Below are 19,015 nucleotides of genomic sequence, written 5' to 3' on the forward strand. Positions count from 1 at the left end.
GTAGAGCCTGTATCCCTCTCAGATATTACAAAAAGTACATTTAAAAGCCTCTCCTCTTCCAAATAAACCCTTATTTGGATGATTAAATAACATTTTTATTCTCCTCCAGATGCACGGCCTGAGAAATGTCATTGACCCAATATTGCCTCTATGCTTAAAACAAGTTATAATTTAAGAATTAAAGATGTCACTGTGCAGACGCATGTGCAGGCAGCAAGATTTACTTGAACTTACCATTTCTTAGATGAGTAAAGCACTCTTTTGGCTTAGAAACCTATCTGTGTGAATTACGAAACAACAAACAATGAGAAGCCATTACCAGACTGCAATTCACTCAAGATATACAGCCGTTACAAACAGGTGGTGTTAGATTAGATATACAGAGTGAATATGTTTTTGTAAGAAGAATGAGCTAGACTAGTTTAATCATTATTTGTGGGCTTGCTCATTCTTTGAAAAAATAAGAGGTAAACGGATCTCTTCAGGGGTGGAAAATGGTAAATGTTGGGCTAATGAGGAAAAACAACAGCTCCTCCCTAACACCTTACAGCCTAGGCTATGCTTCCTAGGTGTACTTGCATTACTTGCACAAAAAATAAAGGCTGAAATCAAATCCCCCTGCTCTGTTCTATTTTCTGCCTTTGTATATTGTTTCATTTTTGTATTTTTGTATCGGTGTATACAGTATATCTGTATATCTATTTTAATTTTGTTTCAACTGGTAGGATGTGTAAACTTACTGTATGCTTTTAACAATAAACAAATTGTATCATTTTATTATCACTGCTATTGTATGGTTTTAGCAAAAGCTATGCATAAACTATTACTACTATATAAAATATGGTCTTGGTATTACATAACTGAGATAACTAAACATCCTATCCAAAACTTCTCAGGTAAGTTATTTCTATTATTTTTGCCAATTTTGCTCATCATGACAAATGCCCTTATTAAAACTGAAATAAAAAAAAACCCAACACATTGCCTTCTCTGCATCATTCGTTACAAGATTGCCCTCTTGATTCAACAGAGTACCAACATTTTTCGTAGACCTTTTACTTCTACCATAGTTGTGGAACAGTTTTTTGTTATCTGATATATCCTTTTAGCTGCATCTCCATTTGCACCTGGGCTTTCTTGATAGTCTCACTGCATGGCCATGTGACAATTATAATCATCCCAAGTTATACTGACAAATTTCCATTTTTGAAAGATTTCTTTTTGAGTTTCAGTTAATTGAAGAGGTCTCTGTTTACCCAGACCAGTCTCTTGCTGCAATTCTTATGGTGTCATTACATCAGGATATCCTGCTCTTTTACCTTAGAGACCATATTAAGGGTGCAACTAGCTGTCTTGGACTCCTTTTCCTCTCAGACTTGCCTCCCATGGGATCCTGCCCACCAGCTCCCTGAATTTGTTAAAGTCTGCTTTTCTGAAGTCCAATGCCTTTATTCTGTTGCTCTCCTTCCTTCTGTATGTTGGAATTTTGAACTCTTTCATTTTACAGTCACTGTCACTCAAGCTGCAGTTGCCTTTTTCTTTCCTATTCTTTGACCAACTCCTTCCTATTTGTGAGCAGTGAATCAAGAAGATCTTTTGAACTAGCCAGTTTCTCCACCATTTATACCAAAATACACCATCTATACTCTGACATGCTCCAAAAACTTGCTGGACTGCCTGTTTACTGTTGTGTTATCCTCCTAACAGATGTCACAGTGCTTAAACATCCTATCAGCACATGGTTTGAACAGCTGTTTGAAAAATTCCTCATACACTTTTTCCTCTTGGTTTGGTAGTCTATAGGAGAGGCACATCATGACATCTGCTTTAGTGTTCTCCCTTCTTCCCTTGACATAGTACTGTCTTGCCACTTGCCTGCATGGTGTGTTCTTGACCCCACTGTCCATCTTTGCTATGTTAACACCCATTGTATAGAAATGATATTTTAGCAAAGATGGGAAAGCTTTGAAGTAGTTCCCATAGTGCAGACAATATTATTATTATTCTGATTATAGATTTTTAGTAATAGTGCCACACACACTGCAGTAACAGCATGTTTCCTTGTTTTGTGTCTGACGAAAAAGAGAAATTTATTGCACAGGCAGTTAAAGACTTTGGAAAATCTTATACTGTAAATCTTGTACGTCTTATTCATGAATTACCTTGTCATCATCCTCACATGTCATGACATTGGAGAAAGGGATTTCTGCTTTGAACATTTTACGACAATGCATGAGTTGTACAAGCAGGTAGCAGACTGTTTTGAATTTCATTCTTTTGGCTGGTTTTATGTCCGAGAGAATCAGTCCTGGAAATATCTGTCAGGCAAATAAAAAAAAAAAAAATAGTTATACAAGATGCATGCACATGTTTCCATTTACATATAAGCATATGTACCTATGTAAATTAGCATCATGCAATGCGAACATGGAAACCTGATGAGATAATATTTTGATTGGTAAACAGTGCATTTATTATACATCTCATTTCCCTAAAGGACAGAATGTTTCTCTTTTTGTACAGGACATACAGAATATACTCAGCAAGCTGTAGGTAAGCACACCGTAATTAACAATATGAAGAATTATTGATATATAAATTCATACTATACAAAATACCACATTCGTGACCAATATCAAAGGGGCCTTATTTGTATTTTTTTTTTATTTTACAATTATTTTTTTCCTGATAAATAAATTAAAAAGTAACTAGGAAATATAAATGATTTTTAGGTTGTTTTTTTCTTTTATAGTATTTCTCTCTTGTTTGTACCATTATTAAATTGTTTTGGCCACAGGAGGCCATTGTTTGTGAAAATGGATGAAAACAAATTCTGCTTTTAAAGAAACGTGCACTTAAAAACGTGCTGAGGAGGGAAATTATAGACCACATTGATTGTACCTTACATCTTGCTTTCTCAAAACTGGGAACATAGAGCCATACAGAGGGATTTTGGGATAAGTCTGTCTTAGTCTACTCTTTTCAGCAGAGTTCCCCATTCAGGAAACCACCTGCTAAGCTTTTAAATCTATGTTTCATTCCCACTGGCTTCAGCAGAGCCTGATCTCCTGTACAAGTGCTTTTGCAGATCAGAATGAAAGCAACAGCACCTTGATGTATCCTCCCTGATGCACCTTGATGTCACTATCAAACCCTCACTATGTTGGATTCATGCTTTTGGTATTTGTACAGGGAGTAGAGTAGGCCCCAATGACTACCACGATGGTAGGTATTTTGTAAAATTAGTTTGCACCTAGTTTGGGCACAAAAATGGAGAGACAGAACAGAGCACCTACATGTCACCTTACAGCAACATAGTGACACACTATATCACTGTACAGTGTGCTATGGCAACGTAGAGATCATGTGGGTCTACACCTAATTGGCAGCTACGTTACTGTAGTGGTGTGCTCGCCTGTTTTAGCATGCTGTTATGGCGACGTAATGGCAACATATAACTGCACCACGAGCACGGTGCAGTATGGGCAGTTAGTAAGCTGTGCTTTAGTACATATAAAAGGAAGTACTAAAGCATGGTGCCGTAGCTATGTCACTGTACGGTGATGTGTAGTTGTGCCCAGTATGCTCTGTCATGTTCATAAACCTAAAAGAACATGTTCATTCTAAATAAAGACCAGATTTTATCTTAGGACCTCATTACATGTTACACAAGCATGTTTTATAGTAAGCATTAATATGGTTTTGAAAGGTTTCTTAGCAGTTGTGCATTAATGCTTATTATGGTCTCAAACCAGCTCTTTTAGGATCCCAAGGATGAGATAAAAAAATCAGCTGATATTTGCTCTCAGTCCTGGCATCTCCCCGTAGGCTTGGTGCAGAACCAGCATGGCATGGGAGCAGGTCACAATCCCAGTATCATACATGTGCAAGGCTCTGGAAGCAACATTTGGATAGCACAGGAGTGGCCAGTGGCCCCTGCACAGCACTAGAGCCTTGTACCAGCTGCCATGTGGTACGGAGGCTGTGTGCTCCCTCTGCACTGCACTGGAGCCTTGAACCAGCAGGGCTCTGGGGGGAGGGTGGGGAGCAGGGAGCCTGACAGGCTCACCCTCACCATCACAGTGGCTGGGTTACCTCTATGGAGCAGTCTGATATTATCTCAACACATTAGGTAATAAGATGTGGAAATACTTTTTGCTAGGAAAGATCTAACTTCACTATGCTGTCATGGCACTTACATGCTTCACTGCTTGAACAGTTGAAGACCAGTGTTAGAAGTGTAGTTAGCACATGCTAAGTAAATGTGTAACAAGGCCCTCAGTGAATCATCTTGAGCTAGTTAAGCATGCCACTGAAAAGGGCAGGAGGACTTGGTTTGCAAACGGTTTTTGAGACAAGAGGAGGAGAAGTGGCATTTTTGTGGCTCTATTGAATGCCCACAACTGGATGTCACTCAGGATTCTGGGGGAAACAATCCCTAGTTCAAAGTCATTTCTCCTATGGCACCTCTCTACCTACACCAGCCATGACAAATATTAGAAAACCTACATTAATCAAAGGAATTCAATAAAGTTAATCAGGGAAGTATGCTGCCAATATTCCAGTGTACTACAGAAGTGTGTTTGTTTAAGAAACAGTACTGAAACGCCACCTTTGTTGATAGAAGTCCAACTGACAAGAGAAAATTTGATTCAGATTTTCATTATTCTGGAATAATGATAGTCAACATTGAGGATCTGATGTCCAATCTGCAGGATACAACAATGCCAACTACTTCATTAAATTAAAACTTTATGAGCATCATAGTAGGGAGGAAGTAAATCAGATTCATTTGCTTAAAAATTATTAAGCAAAGGTGGCTGCATCCACCTGAATGTGAAGAAACCAGGACAATTTTTTCTCAGTTATACTCAGAATGGGAAGTCAGTCAGGGCAGAATTTGGCTTGATTTTAAATTTAAAATACATATAGATTAGGGAGAGAAATGCAGTGTATTTTATGAAGCAATTCTTAGGTTTTCCTGATATGCTATATGTATATTGTTCAGCTGATGGCATGTTTCAGTGTGGCTATCAAAAGGCAGAACTCATTAAGTCACGTCCTTATATATTTGCAGACAGACAATTTTTATTAACATATTACAAGACCTGTTAAAAGGGTGAAAAATCGCAGTAGTTAGACTTACTGTAATGCATACCTGAAGGCTGAATGTAGCTACTGATTCTATCTGCATTATACTGTACATTTTATGGCAGTGGGGCTAATTGATTATGCATTTCACTCTTTATATAATGATTTGGTGATGTGTAAAAACAGTGAGGAATAATCTCTGTTAAATGGGTTCCTACACAAATTCTCTCAGTGGAGAAACTTCTGGCAAGTGACTCACAGCTGGAAAGTAATACTCCACCTAGAGGACATTCTGTAACACTAAACAGTGACATTCTCTGCACTAAATATCTTTCATACAGCATTTAGTGGTTCAAACCAAATAAGGCTTTTTTTTCATATGTCAGAACAGCCCTGATATCAGAATATGGCAAATGGGATCTACCTTCAGGCCAATGCTCTTCAAGACCCATAGCAAGAACATAGCCTTTGGGTATGTACTTGTAACGTTACTTAGGAATTTTCTAAGCACAGCACTAAATCTTGTGGGGAAAAAAGCCAATGCATTTAATTGCCTGCTTCTCTCTGAACACAGTAAATATTTACAGGCCTTCTTTATTTCTAGCTAATGAACTGCAAGATTCTTGCCCTCTTCTGCATTTTCTAAACACAAAAGTAAAAATGGGACACAGAAGGCACAAGGTGAAATGTCTCCATGTCTCTCTGCAGAGATTACATTGCAGGTAAACTTCAAAACTATTAGCTCCCCCTTTTTTCCCCTCTGAAAAATGAGTCAGGTGGCTCTACCCTGGGAGTCAGATCCAGCACGTCCATAATATTACACATTTTCAGCTTTATAGCCATGTGATGGGTGGCTCAGATTAGGGTCAGATTAGGTGTTCCAAGTACAGTACAGGGAGCTCCTCAGACTACTCACAGAGGGGATGCACTAATGCAGCTACAAAGTGCTGGAGTGTGCAAATACAACTTCCTGCTAGTTGAGCCCAGGGGATGCACCTGGAAGAGGCAAGAACAGGGCCATGTTCCCCTGCCCACTGGGAACTCCCTAGAGCAAGGGGCAGCAACCTTTTGCCAGCCTGAACCACAGATTGAGAACTGTGGGTTGTAAGACCCTGCCGTTGCAATCCTTGCAAGCAATCAGCTGCCTGAACCTAGCCTCCCTGCAGATACCTAGTCTCTCTGCAGTAAGGATAAGCCCAAATGTGGTGCAGAGGCAGGCTCTCACCTGCAAAGGGGATAGGGAGCACAGTACAACTCTGTACCATTGATGCCTCATGTTGAACATATCCTCCATGGGCCAGATCAGACCACTTCATGGGCTGGATCCAACTCACAGGCCTTAGGTTGCCAACTCCTCCTCTACAGCAGCTGTTCTCAACTTTTTTATATTGAAGATACTCCTCCAAAAATGCCAGCTCTAAGCTTTCACTCCTTTTTTGACTAAGTAAACATTTTAGAACAATCCTTTTGTTACAAAGAACTTAGAAAGATCACAGTAGGCCAGAATGTTTTGTCACTGTGCATCCCTTTTTGAAATCTCTGAGTTTATCTGGCGAAGTGTAGGTGCTTGCACATCTAATAGGGCTAATATTATGTGTCATCCTTAAATGATGTCATGGTACCCAGGGTGCCGTAGCACCCTACTTCAGAATCACTGCCTTAGAGAGCAGCCTGGACTTCAGAGTACCAAGTCTTGTGATCACCCAGCTGCTTGGATGCATTAAAAGTTAAGGAGGAATAAGATATTGCTCAGGTACCATCCCTCCTCCCTTTCACTAGCATTGCTCTTCCTCAAGAAAGCCCTTCTCCATGGAGACATTATATATAACTTCCTGACTACACCTTCAAAGGAGCAGATAGAGCAGATTGTGCTTATTTAATAGGCAATGTGAATTTTTTTGTTCCTGACCATTACTGAGCAGAGTATGAAAATGCTCTGGTAGTTAAGGGCTGAACCTGCAAAGGGCATACTTGCATTCAGAGCAGATTCCTATTTGCTCAGCACATTCAGAGCAGAGATTTGGACTCCAAATTAAAGACTTGAACATGGCCTCCTACATCCTATACTAGTAATGTTGCTCTGCATACAGACAGATGTAACAAGTGTATCAGTATCAAAGCATACTAATATAAGCAGCTGCAGTACAACTGCTGCCTCTGCATGATTCTGTAGCAGTACAAGGGCAGGAAAGCTTTGACTCTGCCTTCTTCTGGGTCAAAGATGGGCAATTTAGCTCACCCATATTGCCACAGGATGATGCAGATGTAACATTTGAAGCATAACAGCTGATGCACATTCCTAAGCAGCAGCTCTCCATCCGCTTCTAAAGTTGTTTAAATGTACATTTGTCCACACCCTGCCTCTCTCTGGCATCATCACCCTAGAAAGCCTTTTCACAAAACATTGCGGCATTCCCCCCCACCCCACAAAAAAACTAAAAAAAACCCAAAAAACAAAGAAGAGAATAAATTCTGACAAAAATATTCCTAAACGGCCTCCTGCTACAGCGCAGAACACATGGTATTTTTAAGGAGAGTAGTATTTTGTGCTTATAATACACTTAAGAAAAATTAGGTCATCCCTGACTGCTTTTCATCTGAACTGCTTAAGGCCAGTATTACAAGATGGCTAGACTGCAACATTCTCATTACAGCTCTTTCTGTCCATGCATTTTATTTTCGCACTTCCCTTTTGACCCTGGGGATTATCCTTTATTTTGATCACTGTTCATTTGCTTCGTCATTTTAGGAAGGGTTGTGTGTTTGTTGTAACATAGCCAGCAAATCAGGATAAGAACAGGGATTTTCTATCAGACCTCTCTGAAAGCAGCCAGCCTGTCTACAGCTTTGCAAGTGCCTTGAAGCATGTAGAAAAAAAACAAACAAGTAATCAGTGATTAAAATTCTAGGAAAACACCCCACTGTTTGCATCTCTTGTAATACTCTGGTAAAGGATTCACTGGTGCTTATCTGAGCTTCTCAGAAACAGCATCAGACTGTGGCTGACTGTGGTTACTTTGCAATAGTAGGCTATGGTGCTGAAATAAAATCACAAAAAAGAAGATGCTGTTGATATTTAGAGTACATTCCCAGAGCCACTGAAAGCTATACTCTATCTGAGCTTTTGCCTTCAGTTACCAAGGGCTATGTCTCTTGATATTAGTGTCTCTTTTGTTATTACTTGCAAGGTATTGAGCTTTCCCAAGTACTTTTTGCATCTGATGGGTAAGCAAATTTTATTCAGGTTTTTCTTTTCACAGCTACATTAAGCAGGTGTTTCCCACTCCACCTCTCTGGAATGCCATAGTATATATCCTTGCTCATCATTTTTCTGCTGGCATACTGAAGTCCATTTAAAATAGTTACCGTAAAAGAATATAATGGTCATAACAAAGAATTCTCCATGTCTAAACCAGAAGGATGAAACTCAACCAGACCTGTAGGGGCAGATGAGGAGCACTGAGCTGGCTAGTGGGCTGGGCTGGGTTTCTAAACCAGCCTTGCATGTTGCACCTGGGCTGCACTGTATGTGGTGTGCAGGGCTGGTCTGTAGTCCAGGTCTGGCCTGTGGACCAGATGCAACTTGGCTTTACATGTGGCACTCAGGCATGGTCCAAAATGGGCACCACTTGTAGTGTGTGACCCAGACCAGACTCATGTGCCACATACACCAGACCAGCTTCCAGCACCACATGCAGCAGTGTGAGGCTGGGGCTAGTCTCAGACACACAGGCAGCACCATGAGCAGGATAATAGGGCTCCATGGGCCATATTTTTGACACCCTGGCCATGTCCACATGAGAGTGGACATTTTTTTCTCTGGGAACAAGAAGCAGCTGCACACCTTGTGCTGTTGCTACTTGGTCCCAGTGAACTCCTGTGCCATGTGCCCTCTGGTTAAAAATAAATTATATACCTAAGTATGGATTTAAATGCCTAAATTTAGCATTTGAGTTCTAACATTTGAGATCAATGTGCGTGGGTTTTTTTTTTCTTACAGAGAAAAGGAGCTCAAAAATTCTGAACAGCAGGAGGAGTGCTGGGGGGAAGAGGGGCAAAAAAAAGAAAAGAAAACAAAACAAACAATCACACACTGGCATTCAATGGAAGAAAATTTCCTACAAATAAAGATGGTGATCTAAGGTTACTTAAATATATGGATAGAAATTATAATAATAAAATATATGGATAGATGTAGTGCTAAGCAGAATCTTTTTCTTCTTTTTCTGAGTTTAACCCCCTCTCCTTCTCAGTACTCTTCCCTTTCCTTTCTCATTTATTTCTGATGACAAGGAGTTTTTCAGTTCATGAAGCTTATATTTGCTATCTAGTTGGGAGGGAATATAGATCTATTTCCTCACCATGGTAAAGTCTCTTTGATCAGCCTGATAAAAACAAAAACCTGTTGCCAAAATCTCTATTCGTCTATATACAGCAGACATCCTGCACTCGATTAATAGACATCTTTTGAAAGCTTTGGCAGTACATGATGAAAAACATCTGGGGAGTGTATGCTACTGACAACCAGATGCACTTGATAAGTCTGCAAACAGCTGACAAAGATTCACTGATAAAAGCTGCATTTTAAAAACATGCAGCAGTTGTATATGCCACCTATTCTATGACAATGGCAATCGCTCTTTGATATTTGATGGTTGCATTCCATCTCTAGAGGCCCCTTTACAAGGATATAGATATGGTTCACTGACCAAAGACATAAGGGATAGGAAGTAGGGTTATGGAACCACAGGTGTGCTCTATAAATGGTTTGGGATGAGAATGGGAGATAGGAACAGAAGTGTGGAGATGTGAGAGGCAAAAAGATCCTATTTTAAAGAGAGAAAACGTGAGTTCTCAGGGGGGGGGGTTCCACTCTACAAGCTTGTTCTCTTGCAATTCAGCCTTCTCAAATGACTTCTAGTATCTGTTGTAGTGGTTTCCACATTGTAATGAGGATCAGCAGAATGCTTGAAGGCAGGGGTGTCAAACTCACTTGGTTCCACAAGCTGGATGAATGGCACAGGGCTGGTCCCTAATTCCCATCCCCCTGCGTGCTCAAACCAGCATCCACCTTGGCCAGTCTGGGATTGTGCTATATGTAACTACCCTGGGGCTTAGTTGGCTAACATTGTATTGCCTGTAACCTAGTTGTGTTCCCCTCCTCACCCCCATCCCTCTATTGTTAGTCTGTCGCTCGGGTGCTCTGTATTTCCATATCAGCTTTGTCATCTTTTTTCTGGATTCCCAATCCTAAACATCTACTAATAAAAGTCAACCTGTTCTGGGCCAGTTCAGGAGGCATACTGCACATGGCACGTACTTCAGTTGGTCTGGGAACCATGTTGCACACAAGTGCCTGGTCCAGACTGACCAGGGTAGGCACTGTGTGCAGTGTGAGTCCTAGAGTGGGCACCACATGCAGCATAATCCTAGACTGGCTCAGGCGGGCACCTCATGCAGTGTCTTCCCAGAATGGCTGGGATGGGTGCTGTTGTGGGCCCTGCACACACAGTGCTGTGAAAATCGACTCTGAGACCCAGGGGCAGCACTAGAGGCCATATTTTTGACATCCCTGCTTTAAGGGGATACATCTGACATATCTGTGCACAAGTGACTAAGGAACATGATTTCAGAAGACCACTGCAGACAGAGAATGGAAGAAGTTTTGTATTCATCAGACAATCACTACCTGTCCCTATGAGGAAATTACATATGATGGTCAACTTTGCTTGTATAATTTTACCTTCTGTACTCAATTTCAAGATGAGGTTTTATCCCCATTCAACACTGGAGGAGGGAGGGGAGCCTTATCTTAGAATTAAGTATCAGACAGACTAGAACAGAACCACATTGTATCTGAATGCGAGTACAGCTCATCTCCCTGTAGGGACCTTTGCCTCATGGCTTTATAGCCCACAGGAGCCTCCATAACTCCCTTCTTCCCCTCTCTACCCAGCCACATGCTACTGCTGTGTGTCCTAACCCTCACTTGCATAACAGCTGCTCAGCTTGCAGGTAGGCAGGACTGTGTGGCCCCAAGCAAGACAGGGAGGGGGTGCTGCAGCCAGCACATAGCTGCAGGGCTGGAAGGCAGAGTAGAGAAGATGGGTAGGGTGCGTGCTATGATGATGAGGGGAGTGGGGCTGTCTGAGGTAAGTTTGGGGGCAGGCTGGGGCAAAGGCATCATGGTATGGGGTGCGGTCTGGGATGATCATTCTTTCAGGCTCTCCTGTGCTGCCAGGGAATGCCTCAGCCTTTATTACTATTAGCAGCAGGAATAGGAATGGCTAGGAAGACTTCCTAAGGCACTGGGCACCACTGCCCTTTTGCAGCGAGTCGTGCCTCACTGCCTTCTAGGGAGTTTTTCCCCTGCATTTAGGTAGGGCCTCTTCTTTGCAAACCCTCCTGCACATGTTTAATGAGCCAAAGTGCATATTCATTTCTTTGGAAGATCTGGTTAAAAAACACCTAACTTTCTTTTTCCTCTGTCCTGCATGCTTCTGCAAAGCTTATCAAAACAGGGTCCTTGTTCTGATGGGGTTTACTATAATATCTAATATAGATTAGTTTTCCATGTGTGGGATTTAATCATTAGGGGCAGTCTTAAAATCAATGTCACCTTGGATTTAGGAAAATATGGTATATAGCTATGCATATCAAGCTTACCCTGACATTTTCCATTCAAAATTAGATAAAGGATGCATATTTTATAATGCATAATGATAAATAGGCAATAGATACATAATCATAAATATGTAATGGAATAATCACTGATTATTCACAAATGCAAAATAAATTAGAACCTTCATGGAGTTCAAGTACTCTGTGCTTGCACCCAAATCTCAAGTTTCATAACTCCTTCAATACATGGAAAAGAAAATCTGACAGCCAGCATACAAAATTATATATGAAATATTTTGAGTGCATCATAAATTCTGCAATGTATAATGTGAATTTCATTATGCACAAAGAGCTAGAACCTGATCCTATAAATGCTATCTGCAAAAGAACTCCAGTAATTCTAAGTTCCACCAAGCACATAGGTCACAAAGTGTCCCACACCGCTCCCCTCCCCCAAAGTAGAATAACAATTTCCTAACAAAAGCACGATACATTGTATAACATTAGAAATACCAAATTTGCATATGCCATCCAAAATGATTAACCTCATTCGGGCATTAGCATTGTGACATGCATAATTAAGGGATTTCTCTATCTTTTTCTAGAATTTTATCCATGTCTAATTCACATTGTGTATGCCTTGCAGTGCACACATATGGCATAACATGTTTGAATTTTACGTTTGTTCAATTATACTAAAATCAAGACTTGACCAAGTCACAACATCTTAAAGCACAGTATTGCTGTGATGAAACAGAACCCCCTAATGTGGACTTAGTTGACCTGATTCTAGTTTTACTTTTTAAAGCCTGAACAGGACTTTCCTTGTAATTTGTCCTGCTAGAAACTGGGAGTTATTGTCAGGCTGTAGACTAGAACCACTGATGGCGCCCTGGAAGCCCAGAGAAGAAGAAAACAACTTGTCAAAGGAGGGGAGAATGGGATAGGCTGAAGCAGCTTCTGCTGAAGTCAATGGGAACTTTTGGCAAAGATATCCCTCCCTCTGGCCTAGCAGAATATTTAAATATCAAGACAATCTCTGCATGCTAAAGAAGAATAAAAAGAATACCAAATGCTGATAGACATAATTTTACTTTTTGTTATTTGATCTATGCTATAATACATGAGGTTTACTCTATGCCTGTTCTGTGCTACATAAAAGGTGCTGCTACACATGCAGTTAAACATGACTAAATGTAATGCACATTAAGATAATTCACATTAACCAATTTTTGACAGGTGTCTACATGGGCAGGGACTTGGGACTAAAATCAGTTCTAAGTCCCTGGACTTGGCACTAAAGCTAGGACTAAGCCCCTGTAGCCCTGCCATGTGCCCCTGTGACCACAGGGGGGACCTGCAGCCTCCGGCCACATGGCTGCCAGCACTTGGCAGTCATGTTGAAGCCAGAGCCAGCTGCCATTCCTGGCAGCCACCTGGGACACTGGCAGCCACCTGTTTTAAACTGGGAAGTTTAAAAGAGCCCCTTTCCTGCCCAGGAGCCACATGCCCAGTGCACAGGCAGCATATGACAGCTCCCTCATTGTCCACCCTGCCTCCGTGTGCCACGGCTGCTCGAGCCCCTGGCCCCTGCCCCTGCCAGCTACACCCAGCACCCTGCTGCTCCAGCCCAGTCCCTGCCCACAATGACCAGTGCCCTGTGCTCCAGCTGGCCAAGGAGCCAGCTGGCTCCTTCCTCCACCCCCCACCCCCAAGCCCTAGGACAGTGGCATACCTGCCAGTGAGGGCCAAGGCACTGGCTGTAGGAGGCCCTACCTGACCCCCTCCTCCTACGCTCCCCACTCCATCCCACCTGAAACTACTGCCCACACACCCCCTACTCCCTTCCCACTCCCAGCACCACTCTCAGGACACAGGCAGGTGAAACAAAAAAAAACTTTATTACCCACACAACACCCACCCTCTCCCTCCCCCCTCAAAAAACAGAACCCCCTCCCCCTCAACAATAAAAAACCCACTTACAAGTGAGAAACTATGTACAAGGAGAAAATTATTTATAAGATTTTGGGTCTTCAAGCCCACAGCGGGAGGCCGGGGGGGTGGGGATAGCTAAAGGGCAGGGTGTTCCCTGGGGCTGGGCTCAGGCCAGCTCCCTAGTGGCAGGGCAGACCTGGCACTAAAGTTAGTGTTGGGTCACATCTATACATGGATTAATGTGCATTAATAAATTGCGCCTAAATTTGATACCTGAATTCGCAGGTATCAAATTTAGGCCTGATTAGCCTAGGTTAATGTGCATTAAGGGCATGCACATATAGATGCATTCCCATAATGTGCATTAACTTAGGCTAATGGGCATTAATGCATCTCATGTAGATGCACCCAAAGCTGCAGAAAAGACACACAAAGACAAAAATTATTATTCAGTTGCTGGAGGATCTGGGGCTCAATAACCCATCCCAACACATGGAGGAAGCCCTTTGTTGTTGTAAACTGGCCTAGCTCCTGTGAAGTCATTGAAGCTACACTGGTTTATGCAAACTGATAATCTCACACTCTGCATCAAAAACGCTGGTCTAATGTTGTTTTGAAGAATCAGAATTGTATAAAATGTGTTTACTTTCCAACCACACACACAGTGACAGTTCTGCAACTGTAGGAAGTTTAAAAATCACATCTGCTTATGCAAGATGAAACAACAACCTGTGACAGTGATGTGACAGCTGTCATGACTACTCCTGCAACTGCTGGCATGTAATTTAGAATGAATCCCAGTTTACCAAATTTCTACCTATTAGATTGCAAGTCAAAAAAATTAACAGATCACCCTTTAAGCTCTCAAATACAACTGTAGTGTAGAGTAACTATGCCACATGTGTTCCATGTAGATAATTGCTTTGGTTATCTTTGACATCTAAGGCAGTTTTTACATTCCAACCTTGTAATGCTTCACCTTCTAAAAGATGATCCTGATTTTTGCTCTGATAGGGAAATAAAATTCGACATGTGCATATTTTCAGTGAATCCCTCCTCAAAAACAAGCAGCTGAAGGTATGGTTTGATTGGATTACCTTCCTAGATTACAGTAAATGGAATTTAGTTCTCTTTAAAGAAAACAAATCAAAAGACAGCTTTATAAACGTTCTCCTTCATTAGAGTTAAGTTGATAGCAGAGAGCCAGAAGTCCAACTAGGATTCATCTTCTCCTGCCAGTTATCTTTCCTACTGAATGAGAGAGATAAGGAACTAGGATAGATTCCAAGCCCTTTCACCTGGGACTTCCTGATTAGCTATAGTCCTACTGAGCAACCTCAGCAAGCCAGCTATTATGAGTAGGCTTTTGGGGGCAGTCTTAAGGAGGATTTGCTAAGATTTCCTCGCATAACTCCACATGCACATGGCGAGACAAGTAGGAGATGCATTGTATCTTTCACAAAAAAGAGGAAGTTTCATACACACAGTATTCTCCTCCTATGAGTAACATCAGTCACACTTTATATTATGTATTTTACAGTTTCTGAAGCAGGTCAACAACTTTTTGCCATCAAGGGCCAGAGCTTGCAACCCAGCCACTACCGTGTGCCACAAGTCTCCTTCTACTCTAAGCAGCCAGCTGCCTGCCTCACTACAGATTCCTGGCCCCTCTGCCGCTCCAGTAAGCTCAGATGTGGAGGTAGCAGCACAATGCAGGGGAAGGGAGTGCTGCCGAAGGGATAGGCAGCGTGTTACAGCTCTGTGCCACTCTGATCCACTGGACCAGATTGGATTTGTGTGAGCTGGATTAGATCTCTTTGAAAGCCAGATATGGCCTGCGGGCTGTAGGTTGGCATTTCCTACTATAAATAGTAGTAGCTGATTCACATTACAAAAAAATAATTTCATCATCAGAGAGAAGCCATGCATACTGTAGGACTTTGGTGACCAGCCACATACCACAGACAAAACTAGCAGACATACCAAAGAATTTGTAAAAAAACCCTTAGTAGACAGATGTTATAGGTGGCATGAAGAAACCTACTGTCCTGGTAGATACACTACAGTTGAGTAACCAAGTATTTAAATATCCATGAGGAATTTATTAATCCTTTATAACTGTTTATAAATATTCCCTTGCTATTTAAAAATTGTAAGTTTTGTAATCTAGTTTCATAGATTTCATTTTATTTTTTTCTACTAGCAGTCATCATCTTCTCATACTTCCCTTAATTATTTCTCATTCTCAGAATGTACTGACTGAAATAGGATATGTAAACTAGGTAAAGAAGCAATGGCATATACCATTAAATGCATAATGTTGAGACTTCCTGGGATAACTTTTTCTATCTGCCCTGAAAAGGCATGTACTACTGACCACCCTTTGGTTACCTGGTAAAGCATATGGAACTGCAAAAGCAGCTTGTTAGATCATTTTCTTAGCATTTGTAATTAAGTAGGCTTCTGAAAGCTAAGCGTTTAGAGGCATAAAGATAGCTTATATAATGGATAGATATAAGCCTAGAACTACAATTATTTAGTTATCACTAGGGTAAAAACCAGACTTTGCAGGTGTTATACTTTGAAGGAGCAATTCTTCCGGAAGCAAATCTATGAGGCCTATGGTATAACAGAACACACAGTTGCCCTTGGGGGGTGCAACTTTTATACTGCATTTTGCCATTTTTAAACCATCCTATGTGTGCCAAACTTCTGTTCTGTTATGGGCATAGACTGCTTTTGTGTGCCAAGCAACTGTTCTGCTCCAGGTATAGACCAGTTTTCAATGATTTATATCAGTAAAAATGTAACATCTGTACCTGACCTAGAGGGCTAGGCTGGGTCTAGTACCTCAACTATGCATCTGGGCAAGGGACACAAGTTACAAATTAATCAGTATAAGTGACCAGAAACTGGTGTAAATGTGTAACAGAACAGAAGTTCTGTGCCACTCCAGCTGGCAGGAGGAACTTTAGCCTGGTGGCTTTTGCCTAATGAATGGAGCTCCAGCTCCAGCTCTTGGCCACCTTCCATTTGCTCTGCCTGCCCCCAGGGCTGCTCATTGCACTGGGCAGGCAGAACAAGTGGAAGGCAGCCAGAGATGGAGCTCCATGTGCTGGACAGAAGCCACCGGGCTGAAGCTCCTCCTCTGCCCCCCTCCTTCCCACTGGTACAACAGGGGCAGGAGTGGGAGGGGGAGTAGCTGCTGGAGCAGGGGGAAGATGCCTTGGCCCAGCAGGGCTGTTCTGCTTCCTTCACTTCCAGCTGCAGCTCCTGCTGCACCGCCCAGTGCCGCTCCAGGCAGGTGGAAGCTTCAGCCCGGTGGCTTCAGCCTAGCGAATGGAACTCTGTTTCCAGCTCTGGTTGCCTTCCATCTACTCTGTTTACCCAGAGGGATGAGCAGCCCCTGTGGGCAGAGTGGATAGAAGGCATCCAGGAGCTGTAACCAGAGCACCATATGTTGGGCAGAAGCCACAGGGATGAAGCTTCCTGACCACCCACCCAGGGGGGCATGGCAGGGGCAGGGATGACAGCAGCATTGGCCAGAGCAGCAGCAGCTAGAGGTGCTGGGGGCAGAACAGCCACCACAGCTGCAGCCTTCGCATGCTGCACAGGACACAGGGTGTGATGGCTGGTTGCCAGGCTCGGGGCATGTTGGTGCTTCTGAGCTGTCCCAGACAGCCTGCTGCCTGGCCAGACTGTGCCCATACTGCCGGGCCAGGCTGTCACATAGCCTCAGCCAACTGGGAAGGGCTCTGCCCTCATGGCCCAGCCTAGGCTGACCCAGCCAGGCCCTTCCCAGCTCGCTGTGGCTCCATGACAGCCACATGTAGCCTGGGCATGGGAAGCTGGGAGCAATCTGGCTGTGCAGCCCCTGTGGCCCTAGCACACTGGGAAGGGCCCAGCCCTCCCTGGCTGGCCCCTCTGCATCTGCCTTCAGCAGCACCCACAGACTGCCTCGGCTTAGCCCCACAGCACCAGTCACAGCCCAAGCCCAAGGGCCATGATGGCCGGCACTCGTCAGGCCTCCAGCTGCCTGAGCAGGAGCAGGAGCAGGGACAAAAGCTGGGCAGACTGCAGCTGGGGTCCTGTGCCCACCACAGTCTGGGGAGTTTAATCCCCTCCTTTCCCTCTTCATTTTAGGTGCTGCCCCAGCTGATGTCTGACCTCAGGGACAAGCCTGGCAAAGGCTGCTTCACCCCTCGCCCTCCAGGCACATCCCAGCTGGGGACCTTACTTCTCCCCAATCATACTTAGCAGCCTGCCGGGGTCTGGCCATGCCCCCAGGTCAGCTTCCCTCTAGCCTTGAGACTTCTGAGGAAAGGAATGGAGGGTTATTCTAGTGCCCCCTGCCTTCTAGCCCAAGCCACTGCAGTCACATGCCTCCATTTCTGGAATCAAAAGTGAATGTTTATTCACTTGCAACTTTGTTCAGTCTTTGCAGGTTATTTTGATTAGATTAACCTGCAAAGGTTGAATCAATTTAGGCTCTGGCTTTTGAAAGTCTGTCCCTAGCCCTGGAAGTCAGTGGAATACACAAGTCAGCTGTACAAATGAAGCAATTATACACTGCCTAACTCAGGTGATGGAGACCAGTAGAACAGAGGATATACAATGGTGTAACAGTGAAAGTTAGTCTCACAATAAAATTTATTTTAAAAACAACATTAACACTTCAAGAGTGTTAATGAGTAAGACAGGAAGATTGCTAAGTGTCATTATTGGAGGCTGTGAATTAACTGGGGAACAGACCTTTTCAGGGAGCTCCACTGTTATTAGTCTCCACCTTGGCTAACAAGATCCCTTTGACTCCAGTGACTTTTTACCAGACTAGGTTTTGAATGAAGTGGGGGTATCTCTACCTCCAAAGAAACAAATAAATTTTAAAATCATCCAAACTGTGCTTATATCCCTTGCAAATTGAACAGATACTTTGTCATTGCCCAGTACCTCTCAAATACCTCAAAAAGTATCCAGTATTTTCAGAAGAGGAGCTGAAATCCTGTCTCCTGCTGAAATCCTATGAAGTTTTTATAATGACAGAAAAGCTTTTCTCATGACATGTGCAGGCCTATTTTAAAGGTACAAGGGATTTAGTTTTTTGACATGAGCACTGAGATTTCTAGATATCTATTCAAAGCAAACCTGATCCATCTTATTTTCCATTGCCAATAGTTTTGTCATGGCAGAGCCCAATTTTGTATCAATGTATAATATCATTAAATTAATGTAATTCTGAGTTGGGATTTTGGTTGGGGATTATATTTAATTTGCACTCTTTTAAAAGGAATCCATCTGCTTTAGCTTGTGAATTATGAAAGGCAGCCAGAATTTTCATTTGACTTAAATGGGAACTGTCAGCGTTCAG

The 19,015-nt window shown here is 42.7% G+C and overlaps 1 protein-coding gene across 1 annotated transcript in view; it reads right to left on the reverse strand.

The window, feature by feature from the left end:
• Window positions 1-19,015, reverse strand: part of ADCY1 (adenylate cyclase 1) — a 274,667-nt gene that overhangs the window by 67,822 nt on the left and 187,830 nt on the right. The window contains exon 8 of the mRNA XM_090049959.1: window positions 2,163-2,318. Within this exon, the coding sequence (XP_089906085.1) occupies window positions 2,163-2,318 (156 nt within the window). The remainder of the gene's footprint in view (window positions 1-2,162; window positions 2,319-19,015) is intronic.

This window comes from Crocodylus siamensis, chromosome 5 (genome assembly GCF_052110815.1).
Source record: "Crocodylus siamensis isolate JL-2025a chromosome 5, ASM5211081v1, whole genome shotgun sequence".
In the NCBI taxonomy this organism is placed as follows: Eukaryota; Metazoa; Chordata; order Crocodylia; family Crocodylidae; genus Crocodylus; species Crocodylus siamensis.